This window comes from Staurois parvus, unplaced genomic scaffold (genome assembly GCF_062004578.1).
Source record: "Staurois parvus isolate SC_StPar_1 unplaced genomic scaffold, SC_StPar_1.0 ptg000183l, whole genome shotgun sequence".
In the NCBI taxonomy this organism is placed as follows: Eukaryota; Metazoa; Chordata; class Amphibia; order Anura; family Ranidae; genus Staurois; species Staurois parvus.
In genome coordinates, this window is record NW_028317979.1 from 9,985,800 (window position 1) to 10,012,913 (window position 27,114).

Here is a 27,114-nt window from a genome sequence, read left to right on the forward strand (position 1 = left end):
TTTAGATTTACTGCTTGATCTTATGTGCCCTAATCTTATGACAAGCTACATTTTCAAAATAAAAAGGAAAATTGAAAATACTTGTTATATCATGGAGGGCCAGAAAAAATAAACTCTTTAAATATTCCTCCGTTGAGAGATGAATATTGTTCGAATTAAGCACACAAATGAAACCTGTCATTTGTTGGCTGAGACAGGGCTAGAGTCTTTGTCAAATAGGTTTATACATTGTATAAAGAAAAAGATCTTTGTACTTAGCCCAATAATGTATGTAATAAAGTAAAAAAGTGAACTGCTGCTACTACCTTCCTGAATACCAGAATATATAGTTTCAACACATTAAAAAAGTGCGCTGTTCACTTTAAATGTGATTAATAAATATATGCAAATGAAAATTCATCTATCCCCAAATTTTTACTCCATATGAAGTACAAAACCTATGCAAACTAAAATGCACAGAACACCAAATAATATTTTAGGGCAAAATGAACGCATGTTAAATAAGTCCAACTCCAATGTAAGGAAGAAATGCTGCATACCAAATTAATCTTCCAATAAGGTGCTGCTGTGCTCAAAAAAGGTTCGCCTCAGAAAAACAGGCAAGCCTCTTACCAGACCAAATTGATCTCAAGCTATAGAGATCACATGAGCGGATGGTATTCAAACGCCACACTAACAGATCCAGTGAGGATGGATGGATCATTGCATGTCCACATCAGGAAGCGGCATAACTGCTTCATACCGCTCTCCACAATAATGTATGAAAGGGTTTAAACAAGAAAATACTTCATAGTGCAACCTCATTAAAAACAAATGTTTATTTAAAATCTAAGTATTGCACTTACATTCAGATGAGTTTAAGATAGCAAAGGAAAAACACATTAGCTTACACAGCCGCGGTATCAGTCTGTTATTGGCTCGTACGTGGCGACGTCACAGAAAGACTTCGCCCGATGTGTTTCCTCAAAAATGGCATCCATACATATACACATATACATACACACAATCAACCATAACTTTAGGACCACTGACAGGTTAAGTGAATAACAATGATTGTCTCATTACAATGGCATCTGAAAGATCAGAATGCCAATGCTGACCCATGTCCACAGCCAAAAGTGCCTACAAAGGGCACTTGAGCATCAGAACGTGACTACAGAGCAATGGAAGAAGTTGGCCTGGTCTGATAAATGTTTTTTTTTTTCAAATTATGGGGACAACCTGGAGCTTGTGCATACACACTTAGGGAAGAGATGGCACCAGACTACAGTATGGGAAGAATGCAAGCTAATGTAGGCAGTGTGATGCTTTGCGCAATGTTCTGCTGGAAAACCATGGATCCTGACATCTTGCTGATCAAGTACACTCCTGCTGAAAGAGGCTGGTGACATCAGAGAATAGTGTTTCAATGAAGGATAATGTGCGCCCTGTCACATTGCAAAAATAGTTCAAGAATGGTATGAGGAACACAATGTGTTTGAGGTGTTGATTTGGCTCCAAATTCTCCAGATCACAATCCATTTGAGCAGATGTGGGAAACGCTGTGAAAACAAGTCTGATTCATGGAGGGCCTGACATTGCAATGTACAGGACTTAAAAGACCTGCTGATATTAGAACAAGTGTACCCAATGGAAAATGTCCTATTCTGGTAACAACTCAGACTTTTGAATTTTTCCCTAACTTTTTAGACTCTGACAATGAGATATATATATATATATATATATATATATATATATATATCTCTCTATCTATCTATAAAAGTTTGGGCTTTAGATACACTTTTAGCTTGTTATCTATAGTAGGAAATAGTATAAGCATCTGAAGCCATTAAACTAATAACTGTTTGGATGGATTGTGTTAAAATTTCATCATCGCTGCTCCTTGATCTGCTTTTCTTAACAAGCATGACAGAGCAAGAAAATACAGAAGCCAAAAGGCACCTACCTTAGTTGTTTTGCATAGTTCTGCTCGATTTCTAACCTCTCTTTCACAAATTTTGCATATTTGTCCAAGAAGTCTAAACCCCATTGCGTGTGCTTCTCTAAATTATCGAACTGATCCTGTATAGAAAGCAAAATAGAAAATCGTGAAATCATTCAATTTAACTTGAAGGCATGAATACAAAATACTGTAAACGGTGTTTAGTAAAATACACCTGCCAAAGCTGGATGAGATTAATACAAACCAGGACTGCCCAAAGTTCTTAATTAACACATCTATCACAATAAGCTCTTACTGCGAACATTTACCAGCTAGCTAGCTGGGATATCTGATGTCATGGGTTGCTTTTTTCAATGGGAAAAGAGATGATGGTGCATGTGATGCTTCTGTCTTCTGCCACATAGTGGCAGACCTGAGCATGATCGAGGACTGGCAGATGTCTACCCGTCCTTTGTTCTCTAAAGACATCTGTCCCTGTATGGCTACCATGACTTAGCAGGTACAGAGCACACAGTACCCACTATTTATTCACATAAGCTAAGCAAACGGAGTAGATATTGATCTTGGCACACAAGACAGATCAAAAGGAAAAAAAAAAAAACCGGGGGGAGGAGAAAAAAAAAAAAAAAAAGAAGAAAACTATAAAGACGTAATCAAATGCTTTAGAGAGAGAGAGTGAGAGAGCGTGAGTGAATTTTTTTTTTTTATTTAATTCTTTCTTTTTGGAAAGTAGAGGGAAGGCTAGAGTTCATATGCATTGTTTTATTGATGGATAATTAAGCATGTAAAAAGGAATAACCAGATATCTACAGCATAGGCCTTAATTCTGGAAAACAAGAGTAATCAGTTAGGGTTATCTAACATTTCCAGAGCAGGCAAAGGATAACTCATGTCTAAGTGTACCCCTAGGGGTTTGCATATAAAGCAGTAGCACTGACATCACAAGATCAAATTTTATTTCAAGTCCCAAGTCCAAGGAACTTGCAACTTATTCTACACCCCCAGCTCAAAGTCCATGCACGGATGAATTGAATCAGAGAACGCAAGGTGTGCAAGGGTGCCCAAGCAATGAACAACATTTGAAAACCATAACTTGTTGGTCTGAATGCATACATCAATGCATCTATGTGCCTATTTTACAATTTTATGAAGCATAACCACTGTACCTTGTTCCACATCATTATAATCTTAAAGACTTTTGCTCAGGTCTGACACTTCCTCATGTCAGTGTTACCAGTCTAGTATTTAATCAAGGGAGATCTATACCAATCGAAATGACAAGGTGCAAGCCATGAGCCCATGTGTACACTCACTGGTTGGGTAATTACAATTCAGCCCCTGGCAGGAGCTGCAAGACTTATTTTGTACACTCTCCTGATTCTACCAACTTGTCCAATAATCTAATATCCTACTGCAGAGAAGTTAAAACTTAAAAAGGGATTTAAGGACCTACCGTTCCGGGCTTTTCCTTGCATAGGATGAAGGAACAATACTGATTATATTGGAGATTTATTTACCAGTTAAAAAGGGGTTTAGGACTTTTCAGAGAGATAAAAGGTAGAGAATAAGGTGATCAACAGTGATGATGGAAATGAGTGACATCACTCCGCTGTTTTCACAGTTGTAATATCCATGTTGGGACTTCTTATAAATCCTTATTTTATTCACTTCTAATGAAAATATGTATAACTATGTTCATCAAAAAAATCAACACCCACTATACAGACCACACAGGTAGAAAAGTCTGGTCTTGAAAACAGCATGCAAATGAGAACAAAAGAAAGCGCACCAACCTTGCACATTACCTCAATAAAAAATGTGAATTTATTAAAATAGGGTGTATACTCACAAACGTAGCAGTAAAAAACGCATTTAAAAGCCAAAATTGGAACACTGGAATACGAGACACATGCGAGTTCTACCAAAATGGGAGACACTCAGTACAGCTGACAAATTTCGAAGGGAGATCCCCTTTTCATCAGAGCTAACTTGAAAGCATCATGCAGAAGCTAGCATGACAAGGAGGCTGCGCAGGTATTACTGCACAAGTAGCAATGAACATGTGGATTTCTTTTGTGCGATCCTTGCTTTGCATCTGTTATTTCACACAAGGATCAATATAGGATAGGAGGCTACCTTTCCACTAACTCCAGGCTAACAGTAAGGCTCCATGCACACGGGGCGTTTTAATAACATTGGTAATGTTAGCTGTGCAAAGTCACGTTAAAATGTGTTTTTGCATTAGCGTATAGCGGCGTTTTTTTTTTTTTTTTTACTACAAAAAAATTTTATTTTTTGCTCATAAAACGCTGGCTTGTCGCATTTTTCAGCGTTCAAGCGTTTACACAGCTAAAATACTAAAAATAGGATATCATGCTGGGGAGTTTACTGGCTGTAGAAAAAAAATGCCAAAAGCAAAAAAACAGCAGCTGTAAAAACGTCCAATGTGCATGAGGACTAATGAATAATTGTATCTCTGAACTTGTACAAAAGAAGTGCTACGCTAATATGAGCAACTACTGTACTTTAACTTTGTTTTGCAGAAACAACTTTAAGTTACTTTACCAACCTTTTGTCAAAGACGTCATTTGGAAAAGTGTCGACTGAACAGGGACTACATCCAGTCAGGTGTAAACACTGTTCGGGTATTCAGCAGCTGCAGGTTCTGCTGGCTACTGAACAAAATATTCGTCAGGGGACATCGGACTTAATGTTTTTCATTAAGCCCTGCAAACTCAACTAGGAAAATCTAAACATGTATGGCTAGCTTAATGTGGATTGCAAAACTGCTACATTACTACAATTGTATGACTATTATATCAAAAGGCATATGCCTAGGGAAGTGTGAGTGTGTTTTGATAAACCCAAGGAGGCCAAATAAAAACTGCTTTTAACATTAGTATTTTTTTTTGTACTGATGACAGCAGTACCTTGTGACAGAAACCCTAATGTTTCTAATGTATCCTAAAGTACACGATGAGAAAATTGGTAGAAAAACAACATGTTTTCAGAGCAATCGTCCCATAATCTGATCATTAGTACACAACTTTTGTGAGCCGATCACGACAGTTCAAGTGAAATTATTTGAAGGGACAAGCACAAAAATCTCTCATAAAACAAAACACATTTTTGTATAATCAGTACAGTATTTGTCTGCAAAAAAGTTGAGTGACCAAGACTGCGCATGCTTGGAAATAAAAAGGGAAGCTGTATTCTGTTAGAATTTTCGTAACTCTACTAATCTATTTAAGACTACCATGCAAAAAAAAAAGGAAAAAAAAATCTCATTGTGTGTACCAGCCATTAGAGTATCTCCATAACAGGTGTCAATTTTGTAAGGTTTTGTGACCAAGGAGATCAAAGTCCTAGGACTTGGGCAGTATCTGTACAGTTAAACAATACTCCAAATAACTTCAACTTGTTCACGTTCTTCAGCATTCTTTCATGCGAAAAAAAAAAAAAATCTGATTTTCTCATACTGTCAATGACTGCTACAGGTACGGTGTTTTGCTTCATAAACAGTTTCCACAGAAAACTATTCTGAAGTGTTGCTGAGGTTATGCTATGTGGTTAGTTCAGATACAAAGACATCTTAACATAAAGAACATAAAGTTCTATTGAAACACAAAAGAATAGGAAGCTAATTAGCCAGGCTATTGCCAGCTAATATGAGAGCCATTACCATGCAACAGAAACATACACAAGCAGCAGGGAGAGCTGACCAGAGAGGCCAGCCAGGGCATTTAGGGACAAACCAAACAAAAGAAAAGCCAGGAGCTTAGCTGGAATCTGCCTAAGACAGAAAAGGTATTTTACAGTCATTTATGCAAAACTGCATCACAAATGTGTTACGCAATTAGACCTTAAGGCCATAGTAAACGTATCAACATTTCTGTAAAACTAAAAAAAAAAAAAAAAAGGTTATGTATGTTATAGAGGCAAACTATTTTCTGGCACCTTTCCTGCAGCTTTTAGATCAAATCATTCTGGGAATGTTTCGGAGTTCTCCAGAATGTGGGGCCCTTTGCTACGAAAAGTGGCCTTACAGCAAAAATGTACCTAACCATCATTGTGGCAAATATTACAAACCAGAACTGTCTGCCCAGGCTCAGTGATGTCGATTTACAAAAGGAGTTCCTTATTCAATAAATTGTGTGAATATTCACTTTATTTCTCCATTCATGCGAAAAGCAAATTCCTGTAAAAAAACTTATGTGCAGATTAAAAAAGTAAACAGGGATTTGTTTTTCACATGATTGGATAGTTGTGAAGAGAAGATTTATATACATTTATTGAACAAAGATTCTCAGCTTAGGAAATCAGTCCAGCTGAGTTCAGTGAAAGGATATTTAATTTTGGGTAAATGATATACAAGGGAATATTCACACCAGTGAGCTCAGCTTGCATACTGCAAAGTGTTGTTAACACACATCACAGTGCTTTTCTTTTAAATTTTACTGAACGCTTAACTATTTTCTCCTCATTGTCTTTGAGCCTGTGTTAGTTGATGCAGATCGGCACAGCTCAAAGCACCTGGTGTGAAGATCGAAAAGAAACCCGTACTTAAATTAGAGAGTCTATTACTGACCTCTCTTCCAGAAAAAGAGGAATTTTGACTTGCTTGTGAACTCCCAGTCTTACTGACCTCTCTTCCAGAAAAAGAGGAATTTTGACTTGCTTGTGAACTCCCAGTCTCTGAGTACAGTACAGGACACAGGCTGGATAGTCATAGACCCTGCATTATAAGCTGGCATTGGCAAGGTTTTGAGGATATGTCTCCTGGATGTCCCCCTATAACCCCACCACACTCCATAAGTCTTCAGTTTTCTAGCAAGCAATGCAGAGCAACACAGGATTAGAAAGGAAGGTGGCCTGTGTCTTGCTCTGTACACCAAGATATGGAACTCACAGGCAAGTAAAAAATTCTTCTCTTAATCATACAATACAGAACACAGGCTGCATATCTACAAACCCTGAAATGTACAAAGCAACGATAAGAAGGGTGGGCAACAGCCAGGCAAACCAAATTATGCCAACGGACTCAACAGTAACAAGGGCCAACAAACCCAACTCCGAGTGACACTGCAAGGACTTTGCAGCCGAAAGATGTGCCTGCAGAAGACTGGACATTCACCTGGTAAAACTTGGAAAAGGCATGAACTGAAGACCAGGTGGCAGCCTTTCAAAGCTTGGCAACAGAGGTTTGATGTTGGAATGCCCCAGAAACTCCCACGGACCTAATGGCGTGAGCATGAAATAGTGCAAGAGGGGCCTTGAGTTTTAGAGTGTAATCTCTAGAGAGAACTTGTCTTATGCACACAGTAATGGTGAATTTTGAAGCAGGATGTCCTTTGCCAGATGCTAGGAGTAGGACCAATAGCAAAACAGATGAGGGTCATAACCCTAGAGACACCACAGATTAACACAAACACCACAGAGAACTTATGACCCTTCCCTACTCCCAAATATCTATAAAGTTCCATAACACTTTGCCAGGGTTTCTCAATCAGGGGTCAATATATCTCCAGGGTTCCTCAACCAGGGTTCCATATAACTAAGGGTTCCTCCAGTTGCCAGAGGTTCCTTGAGCAATGAGCAATTTTTCCGCTCAGATAAGTTCCCAATAACACCATTGATCTTTTTACCCATTTGTAAGTCAGGCATTCTTTTCACTGACAAGTGTAGGAAGCATTCTTCCCACTGATCATCACACTAATTTAACATGAGTTGAAGATATAGCAATTGTTAGCAGGGGTTCCCCGAGACTGGAAAGTTATTTCAAGGGATCCTCTGTGTTGAAAAAGTTGAGAAAGGCTGCTCTATGCTGTCAATACCGCCAACAATCTAAGAGCACAATATCACCTAAAATGTGTCAGATCCAAATAAATCTTTTCTAAACTAAGTAATTACCCTTTCTTCACCGTTGAGACGGAATACAGTGGTGTAAGAAATATTGATCAGCTATACTTAAATGTATCTCATATTAATGTGAAAATGCACTTAGCTGCTGCTAACCAGAAGCTTTTACAGACCTATTTATCAAACAGAAAGCAATGCATTTAAATGACTTGTAAAACAATAAGGGCACTTCATTGCTGTTGTATTTGTCAGCTGTAATCAAGGAACTTATGCAATTTTAATCCAGAGTTCAATACGGTGCATTAAATACAAGTTACACTTGGCCAGGATGCAAAAAGCCATTCGAACTGTCCCCGTGGCTGCAGCTCACTTCCCATTTCAAAAGCATCAAATATATAGCACAAAAAACATCTGGCTGCTTATGCTTTGTGTGAGAGACATACGATATTGTAAAGTCATTTTGACTTTGAGCCCAGATTAAATGTTCAACCAATTTTACAGCTGAACTCCTGTGGCAGACAGCTCATGTCTGCCTCTCACGCTGTGTAAGTGGCTCAGAGAAGTGATGGCATTACATAGCACAATCTTGCATATGATCAGAGACATACATCAGTATGAGGGTTTGAAAGCACCTGTGCATTCTGATGCTTGGTGTCCCATTCCAGCTCTTTTGTCCACAAAAATGTGAATGATGCAGGAGCCTTTGTATATGTGGCAATGAGTACAGTTGAAGGTAATATATATCTTGCATGACTACAAATTCTATTACTTTGCAGATGGATTAAATCACTGCCCATGACACAAAAGGATCAGTTCCTTGGCACAGCCGCCACCACCATCTCTTATTTTCAAGATCTCACAAATGTCTGGATTGGTCTCTGCACCATCAGATTACAAAAAAAACTGGAGTCAGGGGTATTCAGTAGTGGCAAGGGCTGCCAGAATTACATTGGAAAGGAAAGACAAGTTGCAGAACAGAGTTTGAAAGAACTATCTAGGCTGTGTCTGTTGTGTCCATTTACTTTGCATTCTCCCTCAAGGTAGCCCTTTATGAACATGCCCCCTCATTTGTACTTGTGCACTTGGACTAAGTCATTTCGATATTACCAGTTGTGGGGCCCTTGGCTATTGTCGTATCCAAAAATAGTAGCTATGATATTTGGGATAAGACAGCAATAGGATACAGCTAGAAGGCAGAAAATCTGTTCTATTTAGCCCAAGCGGTTCTTGGCCTGGCCAGCTAAACTGTTTAATTGCCAAGTTGGAATCAAATCCTTCAAACTATATGAAGAAAATGTTGTAATCCATGTGCCAGCAGAACAAGAAAGACAAACATGTACGTTTCCCTGCATGGAAAGCACAAACCAGCAAAAAGAAAATTCCCATATACAATCATAGTCTTCACAGATTTTCCAGAGATAACAAGGAAACATTTCCAAACCACAAGAACATGTTGGTCTGTGTGCATTCTTCACCGTGCCTACTTGACAATTTTACAAGACATAAGATTTAAATTTATTTCTGAGTATTAGACAACTGCCTTGGTTAAAAAAGTCATGCCTACATTAGCTGGTTCAACAAACAAGAATGTATCATGTCGCTGATATGCTGACATTATATAAATATTATACACTTGCAGTAAAGATGAAAATAGACATGTGGGAGCTGGCTTGTTTTGAAAGGTACAGGCTGCAATGCTGTCATTCTGATCTAGACATCACCATCTAGTAGCTATTTAATAAAGATTACCACCTGTACTCCTGTTTTGTTTTTGTTTTTTGTTTTTTTTAACTCTTGCACACAAGAGAGGCCACAATACATTCGTCCAAAAACAATTTAAGCTTTATTTGGCCATTTGTGGTACATCCTCCAAATTATACTGTACATATCCACTCAAAAAGTCAAAGAAAGATTGATGCTCTCAAGATTTTTATTATGACTAAACATGATCCAAAAAAAATTCACTTCATAACCCATATAAACTATCCAAGCTGCAAAACGCTTAAAAAGGAGAAGTACAGCCAAAGCTCGTTTGGCTATACTTCTCCTGTGGCTCACAGGCGTGCAGAAGGAACTGCACTCCTGTGATCCACAGAAGTATATTACACAGCCGATCCAGGCTGGGGAAAATCCTGACTTTAAAGTCGGGTGCCATGCAGATTTCAGAACCAGTACCTGGCTTAGCGTCGCAGTGATCCACTGAGAACCTGAGCCAGCTGCTCCCACCTCCTCCATAGCCCAGCGCTTTAGTGACATTCACCAGCTCTCTTGCTCACAGAGCAGTGAAAACTGAGAGATCAGTGATCTTTGATCGCCCCGGTCTCAATCTTCAAGCCAGCGGGGGACAGATGCAGCACTGGGCCAATGCGCCATCCACCTAGACTGGGGAAAGATCCAGACTCCCAAAGTCAGGATCTACCCAGATATCTGCACCAGCACCTGGCTCAGCAATCCACTGAGATCATGAGCCCACCGCTCCCACCCCCTTCATAGCCCAGCACTCTAGTGACAGTCACCAGCTCTCTGCTCACAGCATTGAGAGCTGAGAGATCAGCGGTCTTTGACCTCTCAGTTCTCAGTCTAACAGCTGAAGGGGGACAGATGCAGAATTGGACCAATGCTACATCCACCCAAGTGATTTTTTTTTTTTTTTTTTTTTAAAGAAAAAAAAAACACCTGAACTTCGCTGCCAAACCAAGGGGTTGGTAAGATGCAAGATTAAATATTTTGTTTTGGGTTAACGCTTTAAGATCTTAGATATAGGATTTGAATTGAAGAAAAACTGCCTTATGAACACACCCAAAACCATAAGTTATTCACCACTGCTCCTCACTGATAACTATCAATAGTTGTATCAAGGATTGAGGTAATCACATATGGATGTATTAACCAGCTCCACAAGCAATCTCCTCATTCTGAAAAGATTGGAGATACTGATCTAGATCATACGCAACAGGATATGATCTAGATCATACGCAACAGGATATGATCTAGATCGGTGTCTCCAATCTCTTCAGAATGACGGCCACTTTTTTTTTTTTTTTTTTAAATATATTTGTAAAATATACAATCCGTCCAGCCTTTCACATCAGAAGCCCCTGTCTTCCCATCTGAGCTGCTGTGGGTCGGGTAAAATCTTGTATCAGACCAGATGTAGCTGCCCAGCCACTGTAGGAGACACCTATTCTAGATGAAGAAGCAGAGCTTGGAATACTATCTACCCTTTCCCCATAACAGAGTTAATAGCTCCCTCTGATTGATTGATTCATTCAAGCAGTCTCACTGGAATCATTTATGATAACTCTGGGCTGCACCACATAAAATCTACAGCATTAAAGCAAGCAAACCTGCACCTTCCAATCAGCCGATGTAGTCCACTTGCTTGCCCCTCGATTTATACTCCATGTAACTGACATGGCAAAGTTCCTGTATTAGCAAGTACTTGCTTCCTGGAAGATATGCTTCAATAGTTAAGATATATTTATCTAGGTGTGTTTGAACCGTATGCACAAAACATAATAGTTAGAATTCAAGCTTGCACCTTCTGCTGGGTTCATGGTTTGAATATATCCAGCATAAAACACGGCAGCCATCCAGCCAGATACATGTGGCGAGGACTTCTAGTCAGACCGATCACATCGAAGCATTTCACCTATGTAGTAGGCTTCATCAGATGCTACTGCACATTCCTTTTTTTTTTTTTTTACTGTGTACACATTACTTCATATTTTTACTATCACAGGTAACTCCACAAAGTGAATAATTTTGTCCATGTGCATGAAGAGCACTATAGACAGGAAGCTAAGTGGTTACTTATGGCCTCAAAAAATTATCAAATGATAAAAATATTAAACCCCCCCAGATACATTCCATTTACGCTGCATATGCAGCAACTACCTCAGCCCTTAAATCATAAGTATATTAGGCAGAGAAGTCACATAATGGAAAAAGTGAAATGTTTTGGGGGTTAGATAGTTTTCTTATGATTAAATAAAAATAATATTCCTCCAATTTCAGCATGTTGCATAACACAAGAAACAAATCCAGGAAAATCTTAAGCAGTTTTAGGAACTGGAACAACCACCAGTGAGTCTGCATTCTTTTTATTTAAGTCATGGTAGGTTGAGAAAAGCATATTGTTCAAAAAGGATTTCGGAATGTGATACTGCCCCCCTCTGCTGCTGTGGTTTTCACTTACAGTTCCTCTCATGTAAATGCATCAGAAGTGAGAGGAGATCTTTCCAAAGTGACAAAGATCGTTGTGACCATAGCAAGTGTTCCAAATGGAAAACTGCACCTCCTGTTCTGACAAGTCAAAGTTTTGGATTGTTTTCTCTCACTTAGTTCTGGTGACAAAAAACCCACAGTACCAAAAAAAAAAAAAATGTTTGGTGACCAGGTGTTCAATAATTTTGTATGCTTTTTCACTGACTAGAGTTCCACCATTCACCACTAGAGGATGCCTCGTAGAAATGGACTTCCTCAGTCAGGTGTTCCTTTGAGGTGTTTTTGTTGTTTATATCAGGTACTTCTATAGCGCCGCCAATTTACGCAGCGCTTTACATATATATTGTACATTCACATCAGCCCCTAACCCTCAAGCTGCGTACAATCTAAGCTTCCCAACTCGCATTCATATACAATGGCCAATTTAGACAGGATCCAATTAACCTACCAGCATGTCTTTGGAGTGTGGGAGGAAACCGGAGTATCGGGAGGAAACCCACGCAGGCACAGGGAGAACATGCAAACTCCAGGCAGGAGGTGACGTGTGCAAAACTAAGTAATGGAAGCGCGAGAGAGCATATGGGTCAACATTGAGCAAAAATATGGGTCAGTGTGTTGGACCGTACAAAAAAAAAAAAAGAAGAGCAATGGCAACCAGGATTTGCCTGGGTCTGTTTAGTGATATATTTACATGCACACTTTTTTATACTTAGGAATTTATGTAAATACATCAGTAAACCAAGACTAAAATAAGTTCACTATGGAGACCAACTGTAGTTTGCCAGCTCCAAATATTTTAAACTTGCTAGATTCATCAAGATCTAGCCAACAGGAACATAAAAGGGAGAGAAAAGGTTTTAGCTTTAGATATACTTTAACTCTCAGGGCTAATGGGTTACGGATCTTAATTGCAGTCAGCCAAGCCAAAGTCAGCCTTGCATTCATTTTCATGTATTATCCTACCTAGTTAAGTGTTCTTGCATGGCAAGACCACTCACGGTTATCTCACATATATATTATTATAGCCAAATTTACCACCCTAACTCCTCCCACAGTTTTTACACTACATAGACAGTAATATACCGGAACGTGAGGATTGTTCCTGATTGGTGTGCTAAAACTTTGTGGAACGTTTCGCTGAATGGTTCACGAAATATCAGCGTTTTTGTGGTGAAATTGGTCCCACAGGAATGAATGGCGGAATGTTCAAAACTAGAGTGGGAGCTGAAAAATCAGGACATGAAATCTAAACTGCCATCACTCCCTCATTTTCAAGCCCACCTACACAAATCTTATATCAAAACGTTCAGCTATCCCCGCTGCCACTAAAAATGTCCACGGCTAAGCCATAGTCCTGATAGTTTTCACAATATGACTGTTTGTGTTCAACTCATGCCGCCCCTAGCATTCATTGAATAGCATGAATAGCATTCATTGAAAATCCACTCTAGCCACCTCAAATTTGAAGGGCAATTTCTAAACTGCGACTGTGCTTTCATTTTTTAATATTTCAAAGACATACTATGCATCAAAATGCAGGTCTGGGTCTTGTGATTCTCACAATATAAAGCACAATATAAAGCTCTTTGGTGTAGGATTTATAATTTTTAAACTACAACCATTTGAAAATGGCAACCGCCAGTGAAGTGAGCAAGTTGGAGCAGTTTGTTTTTAACCACTCTTCTCTGCCCTTGCTGTAGAGTGAATTGCCATAGGAACCCAGGTGTGAGCAGGCAAGAACACTTCACACAATTTCCCCAGAAATTGTAGCTTTTCTAGTTATTTACATGCATTCCTCAACATTACAATACAAATAGGGGGTTGATTTACCAAAATCTGGTGAAGCTCCGTAGAGAAACCAACCAGCTTCTAGCTTTTGTCAAGGCTTACTTGAACAAGCTGAAGTTAAAAGCGGATTGGCTACAATGCCCAGCTACACCAGATTTTGCACACTCTGGTTTTAGCAAATCAACCCTATTCCTCCACAAAATAAACAGATAAAATCTTTCTACATAAAATCATCTGATAACAAGATTTTATTTAAACAAGCCCCATTTTAGTCACCTATATGTGAAAACTAGAGTTATACTACCGAGTAGAACACTATATTAAAAGATACAATAAACCTAAACAGGCTGCTTGTAAAGTGGTCACAAACACTCATAAGAACAGCGTGGTGACAAAATAAACCCACTGAGACCCAAATCAGCCAATTTGTGCAAATGTCACCTCATGCATGTGGGTATTTAATTTTTGGTAATAATTAACCATCTTCAAGCTGCTTATGGTGCACACATGATGTCAACATGTATGAAGAGAGCAAGAGGCTGCAGATAATCAGTGGCAAAACTATATTATTTCGGCCATTAGCTTGCGTTACTGTAGAAATCTCTGCAGTTAAGCTAAATTTTTACAGTTTTATCATTGCCTAAATACGAATTCATACTGAAAAACATACGCTGAACCTTTTCAGCCTTTCAGAGATCATCTGTACAACCAAGAAGTATGGAGTCTACAAAGGCTTATTCAACACCAACAAGAAACAAAGGCCTACATTATAAGGCATACTAAAACATCAGGAGGGCAAATATGCAGCCGTGCACTATAATTAGGACAAGATTTCAGCCTCTTGCTGGCTCTTCCTAATATCTAATGAAGAAAGAACAGAACATCTCAAGCTAGAGCTAAGGCGTGCGAAGCAAGGTCAGATTTACATAAAAAGGAAGTTGTACAGTAGAGTTGGTTTTTTGGGAGGTTTTTTTGGCCACGTTTGGGGTAGAGGTCAGTAAGGTTACCAAACACCACTTTGACTTGCCCTTGATATATACAAAATCTGGACACACTGGCGATCCCATGTGTGCTATCAGACCTCCCAACTTTTGGAGAGGAACACTGGGACAATTTTTAGCACAGAGAATGCAGGCTAATGATAGCCATACACGTACACATTTCTACAAGAGAAATCTAAGACAAGCCATAGATTGATTTTCATTCCTTCCACCACCAAACTGGCAAAAAGATACTTATTTAAATTTCTAATCTAAATGCTAAATACCGTCCACACCAGCAATGAATTTTACAGCCATAATTAATCCAGTCACTGGGTTTTCTGATGGCTTCCCAGGTAAACACAGAAACATGGAGAGAACAGCAGCACAACAAATGCTCTGCCTGGTAGAGATGATGCCCCTGTCCACATGATTCTAACCAGAGCCATCTGTTTATGCTTCTGGTCTTCAGAATTAGCAAAACCTATTGAAATGTGTAGTATGTTTATGTAATGCATTGTCAGATACAGTATAATACATGAGCCAAATGCAGTTTTCTTGCCCCCGACTGCTACTAAAGCAAGACACAGAATAGCATATTAAAATACTAAGGGGTGGTAGACAGCTGTTGGAGGAGTCTGTGCTTAAAAGGTTAAAGTGATATTAAACCCAAGAACTAATTTTTTTCATGTTGCAATTCTTAGATGTGATGGCTGCATCAGCTTTCTTTTGTTAGGAATTTTTCCTTCATTTTCACCTGGTAATCTGGCCAGCAAGTCTGTTACTTTTCAACTTCCTTTTGCAGAGCAAGCTGTGCAGCAAAAGTGTCAATTAGCGGGTTGAGAAAAAACATTTACCACTGACAGGGGTGCTTGCAATGGTCAGCTCCAACTTTACACTGCTAACCTGTATAAATTTTTAAAGCATCACCCATGAAGATTTTTAAGTACCACAGTTTTACGCCATTCCACGAGTGTGCACAATTTTAAAGCATGACATGTTGGGAATGTATTTACTCGCCATAACATCCTCTATCATATTTTACAAAGTGTATTTTTTTCCCAAAAAACATATATTCATTTTTAAAAACTCTGCATTTCGGTTTTCAGCCAAGTGCATTTTGAATTTTCGGTTTCGGTGCACCAATATATACATGCATACATACACACACTATTGCCAAAAGTGTTGAGCCGCCTACCTTTACACGTACATGAACTTTAATGGCATCCCAAGCTTAGTCCGTAGGGTTCAATACTGAGTTGGCCCACCATTTGCACCTAGAAGAACTTCTTCTGGGAAGGCTGTCCACAAGGTTTAGAAGCGTGTCTATGGGAATGTTTGACCATTCTTCCAGAAGCACATTTGTTTGTGAGGTCAGGCACAGAGTTCCTCCACCCCAAAACACGCTCATCCATGTCTTTATGGACTTTGCTTTGTGCACTGGTGCTCAGTCATGTGTGAACAAGAAGGGGCCATCCACAAACTGTTGCCACAAAGTTGGGAGCATGAAACTGTCCAAAACGTCTTGGCATGCTGATGCCTTAAAAGTTCCTTTCACTGGAACTAAGAGGCCAAGCCCAACCCCTGAAATCAACCCCCCCATCATAATCCCCCCACCACCAAACTTTACACTTGGCACAATGCAGTCAGGCAAGCACTGTTCTACTGGCAACAGCCAAACACACAAACATAACACAAGCAACTGTGACAGTTATTCACAGCACACTCTGAATGCAACGGTTTCAGAGAATTATAAGCCATTTGAGATCCCTTGGAAACCGGACCACATAACTCCCAGTTAGCAATCCTCATGTCATGTTAGGATATGAAAACCATTGTTTTTTTACTCCTGTAATGCTGGGAGTGTGTCCAATAGTTTTCACATCCTACCAACAAGGCAGGATATGGGCATTGCTAAATGGGAGTTTTTGGAGCCAGGCTTCCAGGGATGCCCAAATAGCATACAGGTATGACAATAAAATGAGTGAACAATTTACAATTCTGCAGTTTAACACCTACTAGGGACCCTGGACACCATTAGTCTAATTTCTGGAAAAGGTGAACTTGGCCTTTAAATTCCTCTCCTGCTTCGCAAGTATAGGTTCTCAGACCATCAACAAAATGGAGTAGAGATGACAGTTGCCTTACAACAAAGCAATGAGAAGGCAGGCTTTGCTCCATGTATACAGTGCTCAGCATAAATGAGTACACCCCAAAAGATTTGTCAGAAAAGCTTTACTTTCCTTTCAGAATCAACATTTTCTATGGGACACTATACTACAAAATACTCCCACAAATGCAGGACATTGATGGCAAACAAGATTTCTTAATTTGCACACACGAAAAAGACCATGCTGCAAAAATGAATACACCCCAATGAAAGTCTTAGGAGCAAAGCTCCATGCTATGCAAGTTGTCTGCAGTTACCTAAAGAAGTAGAAAGCAAAACTGGGGCGATTGTTTTCCGTGACACAATACAGCGTACACGGCAGAGGAATGGCATGAATGGGTGTTGCCCACAAAAAGGAAGCCTCTCCTAAAGTCCATGCACAAAAAAGCCTGCCTAGAACTTGCCAGGGCCCATGCTGAAAAAGACTACTGGGACTCTGTACTCTGTAGAAATGAGACCAAGATAATTGTTTTTGGAACTAATGGCTTCAAAACTGTATGGTGTCGCAAATATGAAGAGTACAAATAAAAATGAATGGTGTCTACACTTGAAATATGGTGGTGTCATTGTCCTTCTGGGGGGCTGCATGAGTGCTGCATTTCATTGATGGTATCATGAACTCACAGATGTACTGTTCTATATTGAAAAAGAAGATGCTACCATCACTCTGTGTCCTTGGTCGTCGTGCACTTTTCCAACATGACAACGATCCAAAACACACATCTAAGGCCACTGCTGCATTTCTGAAGAACAGAGTGAAAATGATTCAGTGGCCAAGTATGTCTCCTAATCTGAACCCAATCGAACACCGTTCTTGAAGAAGGGAAAAAGATAGATGTTTCAATATGTCGCCAACTTGTTCATTCTGTGCCTAGAAGATTTGGTGCTGTCCTTACAAGTCATACAAAATACTAGATACAGTAGTTTTGTTGTGGGGTGTATTCATTTTGCAACTAATTTGAGTAAAATGGGAGATTATGTAATCTAAATTATATTATTAACCTTACTTTCATGAAATGAGCTAAACAAATGTTCTATAAAACTCAGTTGTGTCAACATTCTGGAAATTGTTCTCGTGTTCATTGATATATTGATTAAAATCCTACTTTTCAAAAAGGGGTGTACTCCATTATGCTGAGCACTGTATGTCAATATCCCATTTTAATTTTTTCAACTGTACAATTAAAACTTTGTGAATGAAGGCAGAGAAAGTCTTTGCAGCTTAAAAAAGGCAATTTAAAAAATGTAACATACATAGGCTTAGCATGTATATAGTATATATGATATGTATATATACCATTACTTTTTTTTTCCCACATTTTTTACTGCCACTTTCTTCAAACTGCCTAGAATGACCATTCCTCTTCACATGGTCATGTTGAAGTTTTCATTACCAGCACATTCCAAACGATTTAAATAGTAATCGGACATGTAACAAATTTAAAACAGATGCCATTTCCCCTCTTCTGGAAAGGATTACTATTCTTCTCATGTTCCTAGGAGAAAGGCATTGTTAAAATGGAACATGTTAATGCCAGATCAATTTAAGGAGTTTATTTTATGTAGTCTTACGTAATGAATACTTCAACAAGAAGAGACCCATGTGGCACAAATCTAACTCCTTCCAAGCAGGATAGCCCACAATTGAGCTCTAAGGAAGTGACCTAAGCAAAGTCATCAAATGTTCTTGGTAGAAGACCAAGCCAACGGCTAACACAACCAGAAGTCACCCAGCCATGGGTCAAAACACAAGGTATACAATTAAAGCGACAGTATTGCTCGGGGGGAAATCCAATCAATGTTAAATATGAAATGGATATATACTAGTTTATATAGCAAAAATTTGTTGCACTAGTGACTGCACATGCAGACTTAAAGTTGAGTTCCAGTGAAAATTAAAAAAAAAAAAAAAAAATCAGCAGCTACAAAAACTGTACCTGCTGAATTTTAAAAAAACTGCCCGTCGACGTGTGTGTGTGTGTACCACATGTCTCAGAAATCTAGGGGGGGGGGGGGGGGGGAATAACCTGTCAATTTTGGGTACCTGCTCTGCTTTAAAATAGTACTAAAGACTAAGGGCCAGTTCACACCAAAGCACAGTGCAGGAAAATCCTGTGTATGTTTTCTGCACTGAGGTGGATGTCCTACCCTTGCAGTCTGTATGATGCCAATTACTTTTTAATGTTTCTGTGTACCAAAGCACATGGTACTGCATTCTTTCCAACCTATTCAAATGAATTTGCTGTCAAAATGGACTGCACGGGACTGCGCGCACTCCGGTGTGAACCAGCCCTAAATGCATTTTTTTTTTGTGTACCTTAGCTCCCGGTCACATCAAATCGTCGGCCAAGTTCCACCCTATTGTCTGCTATTAGAGTGGTCATATCAGTGTGGTTGCGACTTGGACAGAGCCGCAGCGATTTCTAAAAGTAGTGCACAACTATGCGATTTGCATAGACATCTCTGTCAGATGTCTTGCAAATCGCAAGGAAATCGGCAGGTCACCCAATTTTGAAATCGTGCAACTTCACTGTAAGTCGCACGATTTCAAAATCGGCTTTGATGTGACCGGGGGTTTAAAGTGGTAGTAAACCTTCTTTTAAACTTTACCTACAGGTAAGGTTTTAATAAAGCTTACCTGTAGGTAAAATGAATATCTTCTAAACATGTACCTTTAAGGAGATATTTGCTTTATTTTTTTTTTTTTTTTTTTTTTTTTTTTTTTTTTTTTTTTAACGGCACATGCGCTCTAAAGGAACAGCATACCCGTGCTGTCCCTTCAGAGTACTGTGCCATGGCCTGGTCTGTCAGACAGCCAGAGCTCGCGAACCCGAAAGGAAGACTGGGTGTCAAAAGTTTGAGGTCAAATATTCCACTAATTGACAGTCTCAGGGTAGGGCATGTACCTGGCAGCAACAGAGGTTCAGGTACAGTAACTCTCAGGAGTCTCCTAAGAAGACAATTTCTACAGTCACTGTGTGGTGTGCAGGGAGAGATTTGATCTGAACTCAAAGTGGAAGAGTATGGGAGGCAGGACACATTTTGGATCTGTCCTGGGAAATAGGAGCCTAGCAGATAGTCTAATTCCTCTTCAATTTTTTCAACCCCCCCCCCCCCCCCCAAAAAGAAACTTGTAATATCTAGATCTTGAATTGTTCATACACTCTGCTCAACCACTGAATTTGGCGTAGTTAAATATGTCACACAATAATGCTCTATAATTCTTTTAGGGTTCACACAGTTACAAAAACAAAAAACACTGTTTCAGTTATGCGCTTTATTAAAATGTTTTACTAGTTATGCAACATCCCAAATGGACAACAGAGAAAGTATATTGTCTTGTTCCTCTGCTGGTGCCAATAGGACACATTTCCCCCTTACATCCTGTTAATCGGATATTTCCATTAACCCTCTCTCCTTGAGAAGTCAGTCATGTCCAGCTGCAGCACTGTGTGATGGTCTCTGGCTTAGCAATGATGCACTGAAGGCAACAGAAGTATATAAACACACTTGGGATAACTATGTAATTACAGAGCCCATGAGCAACTTTTTGAGCGTTTCCAAAGCAATGACACATTCAGAATGACCAAAATAATGTGCTTCAAAGGCTTATTTTGCCAAATCCATAATCCCTATAGTGTATTTGTAGAGGCCCTGGCCTGCCTCCTGTCTAAACCTTAAAAAAAAAAAAACAACTGCCAGACGAAGACTGGATCATCGTTGAGTTTTATATTAGTCATTTAAATAATTGTTTCCTTAGGAATATAGTCATAACAACTAGACAAGAATAATGATCAAGTTCAGGAACTTCAACTATAACTCAATATTTAAATACCACATCTCTCTCTTTTGCACACAGGGCGTCTAGCTGCAATGTATCCAATCCCAGCATTTTGCTGTGCCCAGGAGGCACAGGTACAGCATCCACTTGCATTAACGGCCCTATGCATTTATAGTAGGTACTGTATAAATGGCCAGAATGCAGTTAAAGAGGTGTGTGTGTGTGTGTGTGTGTGTGTGTGTGTGTGTGTGTGTGTGTACACACACACACACACACACACATATATATATATACACACATACACATACATACATACACACACAAATATATATACATACACATGTACACACAATTGTATTTTCGGAGCCTGGAAAGCATTGCAGCAGCGATCAGCAGATCAATGGTGCCATGCAAGACTCCTGCAGATCTGTTAGCGTATCTGTGTGCTTGTGGCTCATACAGGCAAGCAGATAAACTGACAGGAAGAATCAATGAACTACCATAGCGCTCAACAGCGGCGTGGTAGTTCATTGATAACTAGAAAAGCTACAATGTCTGGGGAAATTGTGTGAAGTGTTCTTGCCTCCACCAGTAGTCTACAACTGGAGTGGGCGGAGTAACTGGGTGGAGTAGCTTTTGTCACTCAGCTGCCTGCTCACACACCTGGGTACCTATGGCAACTCACTCTACAGCAAGTCAGAGAAGAGTGGTTAAAAACAAACTGCTCCAACTTGCTCACTTCACTGGTGGTTGCCATCTTCAAACGGTTGTCTCTGAAATAATAAAAATGAAGGCACAGTCGCAGTTTCGAAATTGCCCCTCAAAATTGGCTAGAGTGGAGTTTCAATGAAAGTCAATGGGCGGCGTGAGTTGCAAACAAATGGTCATATTGTGAAAACTATCAGAACTATGGCTTAGCCGTGGACATTTTTAGTGGCTGCAGGGATAGCTGAACGTTTTGATATAAGATATGTGTAGGTGGGCTTGAAAATAGAGTGATGGCAGTTTAGAAATCATGTCCTGATTTTTCAGCTCCCACTCTAGTTTTGAACATTCTGCCATTCATTCCTATGGGACCAATTTCACCACAAAAAGGCCGATATTTCGTAAACCATTCGGTGAAACGTTCCACAAAGTAATAGCACACCAATCGGGAACAATCCGCAGGTTTCGGTATATTACTGTCTATGTAGTGTTAAAACTGAGGGAGGAGTTAGGGTGGTATATTTGGCTATAATAAGAAGAATATAAATGTGAGATAACAGTAAGTGGCCTTGCCATGCAAGAACACAACTACAAGCTGACAGCCGCAGAACTCTGAATGACTGATGCAGCCATGTAGGCTGAGCCTCACATAGCAGCGCTGGTTTCAAAAAGTGACAGTTAGCCAGGGGAACTTTTCCCCATACTGCGGTCACAGGGAGAAAGAGGGCAGTGGGCACACCAGTGGGGACATGAAAAACACACTGAACATGTAACATGTTCCCAAAGGTGACCTTATCCTTTAAAGTTCTATTGAGATATATAGTACTTGATTGCAATTTAGCACATTTGTGTGGGTTTGATTGGCTGTCCTGTCTTTATATTCAATTCTTCAACTTTTTACATCTATACGAGGTGTTCTAGGCTTTGATTTTTTTTTTCATTTTGTTAGTCACAAGTGGATTACAGCCTTGTGTGTGTATGAAGGGCTGGCAGGTGTTTACAATTTTATTTGATATCAGATGTTTTACTAGCACCACAGCCCTTTATTTTTATTCAATCAATTGTTGATGTGGGTGCATGCAGCAGCTTTATAAGTTATTTTTCCATTTTCTTTTGGTATTGTTGGCAACGCATGAGAACCTCTTTCACAAACTTTTTGGGCCCTTTTACACTGATGCATTTTTACCTTGCTAAAAATGCAAGAAACCCGCTATAAAAATATTTCCTTTTAAATTCTATGGGACTCTTCAAAACGCACCACACTCGCAATGCACTGGTGCGATAAGTCCTGCATGCTGCATCCTTGGCATTTCTCAAAAATGTGCCAAAAACGCATCTCCCCATGGAAATGATTGGAAAACACATCAAAATGCACCGCAATCACATTTTTTGGTACACTTTTTCAGTCACATGTCCATGCTTAACAGGTGCATTCATAGAGTTAGTCGCCTGAAAAATGCACCGGACGCACATCAAAAATTCACATACATTTTTAATGCATTTTTTTCAAGGGAGCAGTGTGAAAGCAGCCTTACTGAGCAGACTTAAATGAACAAAAAAATAAAAAAAAATGTACACTGGAAGAGGCACAGAATCACAAACTGCCCTTTTTGCTATACATCTCAAAGAGGGAGGTGACTTGAACATTGAGGTGTACAGAAAACGTATCCACCCAGACCAGTATCTGCTTTCTGACTCACCACCGACTGGAAGACAAACTGGGGCTATTAAAACTTTACAATATCTGCTAATATGGTAATAACAAACACAGTCTAAAGACAAAACACATCTCAGGAACATTTGTGGCTACCAAGGCTGGGCTTTTCATTTGCTTCAAGGGAGGAAACACAGCTTAAAAGACGCACCCATTAATATTAATTTATTCTGACCATTAGAATGCATTAGCGAGCAAACTCCCCTAAAATGCGTCTGGCGGTAATGCACATTTAATGTTTTTTCCACCCAAATGCTCCTTTTCTGAATGTGCAAGCAATGTTTTTTTTTCTGCTTTTAAAACACCTCTAAATGCCTTTGTGTGTATAAACACAGGTTAACATAGAAAGGCGTTTAGAGGCAGGAAAAAAAAAAAATCAAATGCCTGTAAAATTCAGCGTTTTTGAAGTCCTGTGTGCATGAGGCTTAATACAGTCATCCCGTACGTAGGAGTTTCAGAAAACTGAAAAGGACCTTTAATAAATATTACAATCCTGTGAATTTTAGGCTCAGCAATACACTTAGGATCTTGTATAGCCCCAACAGCCAAAACACAAGTGAAATAACCTGTTCTACACAATGCATTTTAGTGAGGAATGGAAAGACCTGTAAATTGAGAAGACAAAACAAACCAATGGCCCAGGGACATTAGACAAAAAGGACAACTGCTTTGCAATGCATAAAAAAGGCCATCTACTGTATGAGAAACTGGAACAACCATATTTGAATATGGGAGTCCATCATTCCTATCCTAGTGGTCTGACAACAGTTCACACCTCGTAAATCAAAGGATTACCAGATATGCAGGCCTCCTGACACCAAAGATGGGATTCGGTAACTAGAACAGGAGGTTTTCACAACTTTATCACCTCCCATGGAAAGATGAAACCATTTTTCATCACATAGCTGTTGGCCCCTTTTTAAATACCAGAATTCATCCAAATGGTCCTGATCAAAAGTTTACATACCCTGGAATGTTTGGTCTTGGTACAGACAAGGTGGCACACGCATTAAAATGTCAATTAAAGGTTAATTTCCCACAACTGCGGCTTTTTAAACTGAAATTAGTGTTTGTGCATAACTAGTCAATGACTTTGTTAGCTCTCACATGGATGCGCTGAGCAGGTTAGATACTGAGCCATGGGGAGAAGAAAAGAACTGCCAAAAGACCTGTATAACAAAGTAATGGAACTTTATAAATATGGAAAAGGATATAGAAAGATATCTATATATATCTATTTTTTTTTACACTTCATTTTTTTTATTAGGTAACAGGTTCTCTTTATTGAGACATCCATGGTCTAAAAGAGCCTGCATGTCTACCCTGTACTACACTGAACGTAAAGCAGAGCACATCGCACCGCATTACATTTAGTGAATTTCTCGACAGGGGCCCGGAAGTGACATCATAACGTCACTTCCGGGTCAGGACAAGAAGGGGGGGGGGGGGGGGAGTGGACGTGTCCCCTCTCCTCCCTCCTCTCTGACGGCGGTGAGCCGGGCCCCCAGATGGGCTAGTGGAGCCCGGGAGATAGTGGGCAAGGGCAGGTTCACATAAGGGGACAGAGAGGCTGGCAGTGTGTGGAAGCAATCGGTGGCAGCACTGCTGCCGATTGCTTCCACCTGACAGATGAGCCCGCTGCTTCCCCACAGCAGGGCTGAAGGTAGAAAAAAAAACAAAACTACCTGCCTGGCGCCCAAAGTTGCATGTCCAAGGAGTCAGGCAATAGAAATTCAACATCCCTGTAGCACATTGTAAATGTAGCCTCATGCACACTGGATGTTTTTGACACTGCTCTTGGGGGCGTCTGGTGTTTTTTTTTTTCTTGCCTCTGAACTCCCCTGCATGTTAGCCTATATGACTATACACACAGGAATTTAAAAGGAGTTTAGAAGCAGGATTTAAAAAAAAAAAAAAAAAAAAAAAAAAAAAAACACTGCCAGCGTGTCCAGGAGCAGCTGAAAACATGCTTGATGTCTAAAAGTGTGTAAATGCATGTTCAAACACATGTAAAAGCACGTTTAGTGCTTTGAGTGTTAATACAGTTCAATGGCTAAAATAAAATATTAATCTGTCCAATGGAATGAATTAACGCCCAAGTGCTTGACGTGCCTAAAACGTATCACACGTGTTTACAAACATCAAGAGTTCTTGATGATAGAGAGATAGCAAAAATGACAACTGTGCATGAGGTCTAAATACCAAAATGCACCTGGTATTAAAGTGGTTCTCTAGTCTCCCTCCAAAAAATTAAAAGTCAGCAGCTACAAATACTGTAGCTGCTAACTTTTATTATAAGGACACTTACCTGTCCAGGGATCCAGCACTGTCCCCACAAAAGCCAATTCGTCAATCAGCTTTGGGTGCAGGCACCGGAATCTTAAAGTGTTACTAACAGTAAAATCAGTCTGTATATGCAGTAAAGCATGTTTGTTATACTCACTGTGGAACTTAAGGTGTTAATCCTCTGTATTGTATAAAAACGCAGTTTGATCCCGACTTCTCTGATCCTCCTCCTTCAAGTGTCCCCCTCTTATCCACTGATAAGACATTGTGTGGAGTTATTCTGCACATGTTCAGTTTGGTGTGTATTACTAGAGAGGTTTTTTTGTTTCTTGGGAGAGTACGTATGATCAGCACAGGGCCAATCAGCATTGTCAGAGAGCGTCAGGGGTCTTACATCCTCCTACTGCAGCATGAAAACTCCTCCTATAGACTTTAACCAATGCTTGGCTGGAAACTGAAGTCCCAAGACTGTTCTAACTGCTGATGAGAAAAAGTATTTAGCATTTTATATTTACTGTGGGAAACCAGATCTAGTGAATGCAGGGTCATGGGTTAAGTAACACTTTAAGGTTCAATGGCATGCATACCATGCTACTAAATCTATTTAAAAAACAAAACAAAAAACACATCAGTTTCCACTAGGCTAAAAAGCTGATGTGCTCTTTCCAAAGCTGAACAGACATAATGAATGCAGGGTCCTGGGTATAGTAACACTTTTACTAGGAGAAACTGACAGAGAAGTCTTGCGGCTTCACAGGCTTTTTCCTACTGCGCTTTGTAAAATGGTCTAGTCTTCTGGGACCTGTGATGCATCCTGGACAGCTGCGAAGGAAGGAGGCCCAAACTTTCGCTTAGACAGCTGAGATGGTCCAACTGGAAATGGGAGTGGGCACCTGTCAAAACCAAGTACCCGCTCCCCTCACTCCCAAAAAAGTGCCAAAGGTTAAAGAGGGGAGGATGCAAATAAGCAGAACTTCCCCTTTTGGGTGAAGTTCCACTTTAAGATGCACCTGAGAAGAGACTTCAAGTTATTCAGGTTATGGCAGCTTTAAAGAATAAGTGCACTAGTGCTTCTTTCATGAATCAGGTTTGCAGATATAACCTTTACCCTGTTTTTTCGTGCCACGAAAAGCAGTCAAAGGCCTTCCCAATTCAAATTTCGGCTTACTAGATTTTAGGAGCTTTTTGTAGGTAAAGATTTGCTATTATGACAATGGCCAAATTTTATTAGCCCACACATATCCACGTATCTTTTTTTTTTTTTTTTTTTTTTTTTAAGAACCCTGAAGAAACACCCAGGAAGGCATACTGGAATCATATTATATTTGTAATGTTGAGCAAACTGTTGGCGTTTTATAAATACGGTATAATATTATTTGTATAAAACTTTTGGTACTATAACCTTGACGATGTTTATCCAACCTAACCAGGACAGTGAACATGTTTTGTTACATGTGTTCGATAAGTGCCCGAAATTACCTGTTGATAGCAAGTCTGCAGAGGAGTGGCCAGACAGTTTAACCTTAGGCAAACTAAATGTTCTGTACTTCTGTACATAAAAATGCTCTTGTGAACAGTGCAACCACTCACTATGCCCGAGAAGTACTTTACTTACTATAAAACAGTTTTAAAACTTTACCAATTAAATAAAATAGTATAGTA

General features: G+C 39.7%; 1 protein-coding gene across 4 annotated transcripts in view; it reads right to left on the minus strand.

The window, feature by feature from the left end:
* Positions 1 to 27,114, minus strand: part of FNBP1L (formin binding protein 1 like) — a 215,309-nt gene that overhangs the window by 107,176 nt on the left and 81,019 nt on the right. For 3 of the 4 annotated variants that reach the window (XM_089677304.1, XM_089677305.1, XM_089677303.1), the window contains exon 2: positions 1,946 to 2,061. The exons of the other annotated variant lie outside the window; for it this stretch is intronic. In XM_089677304.1, coding sequence (XP_089533430.1) covers positions 1,946 to 2,061 — 116 coding nt within the window. The remainder of the gene's footprint in view (positions 1 to 1,945; positions 2,062 to 27,114) is intronic. 4 annotated transcript variants of the gene reach the window in all.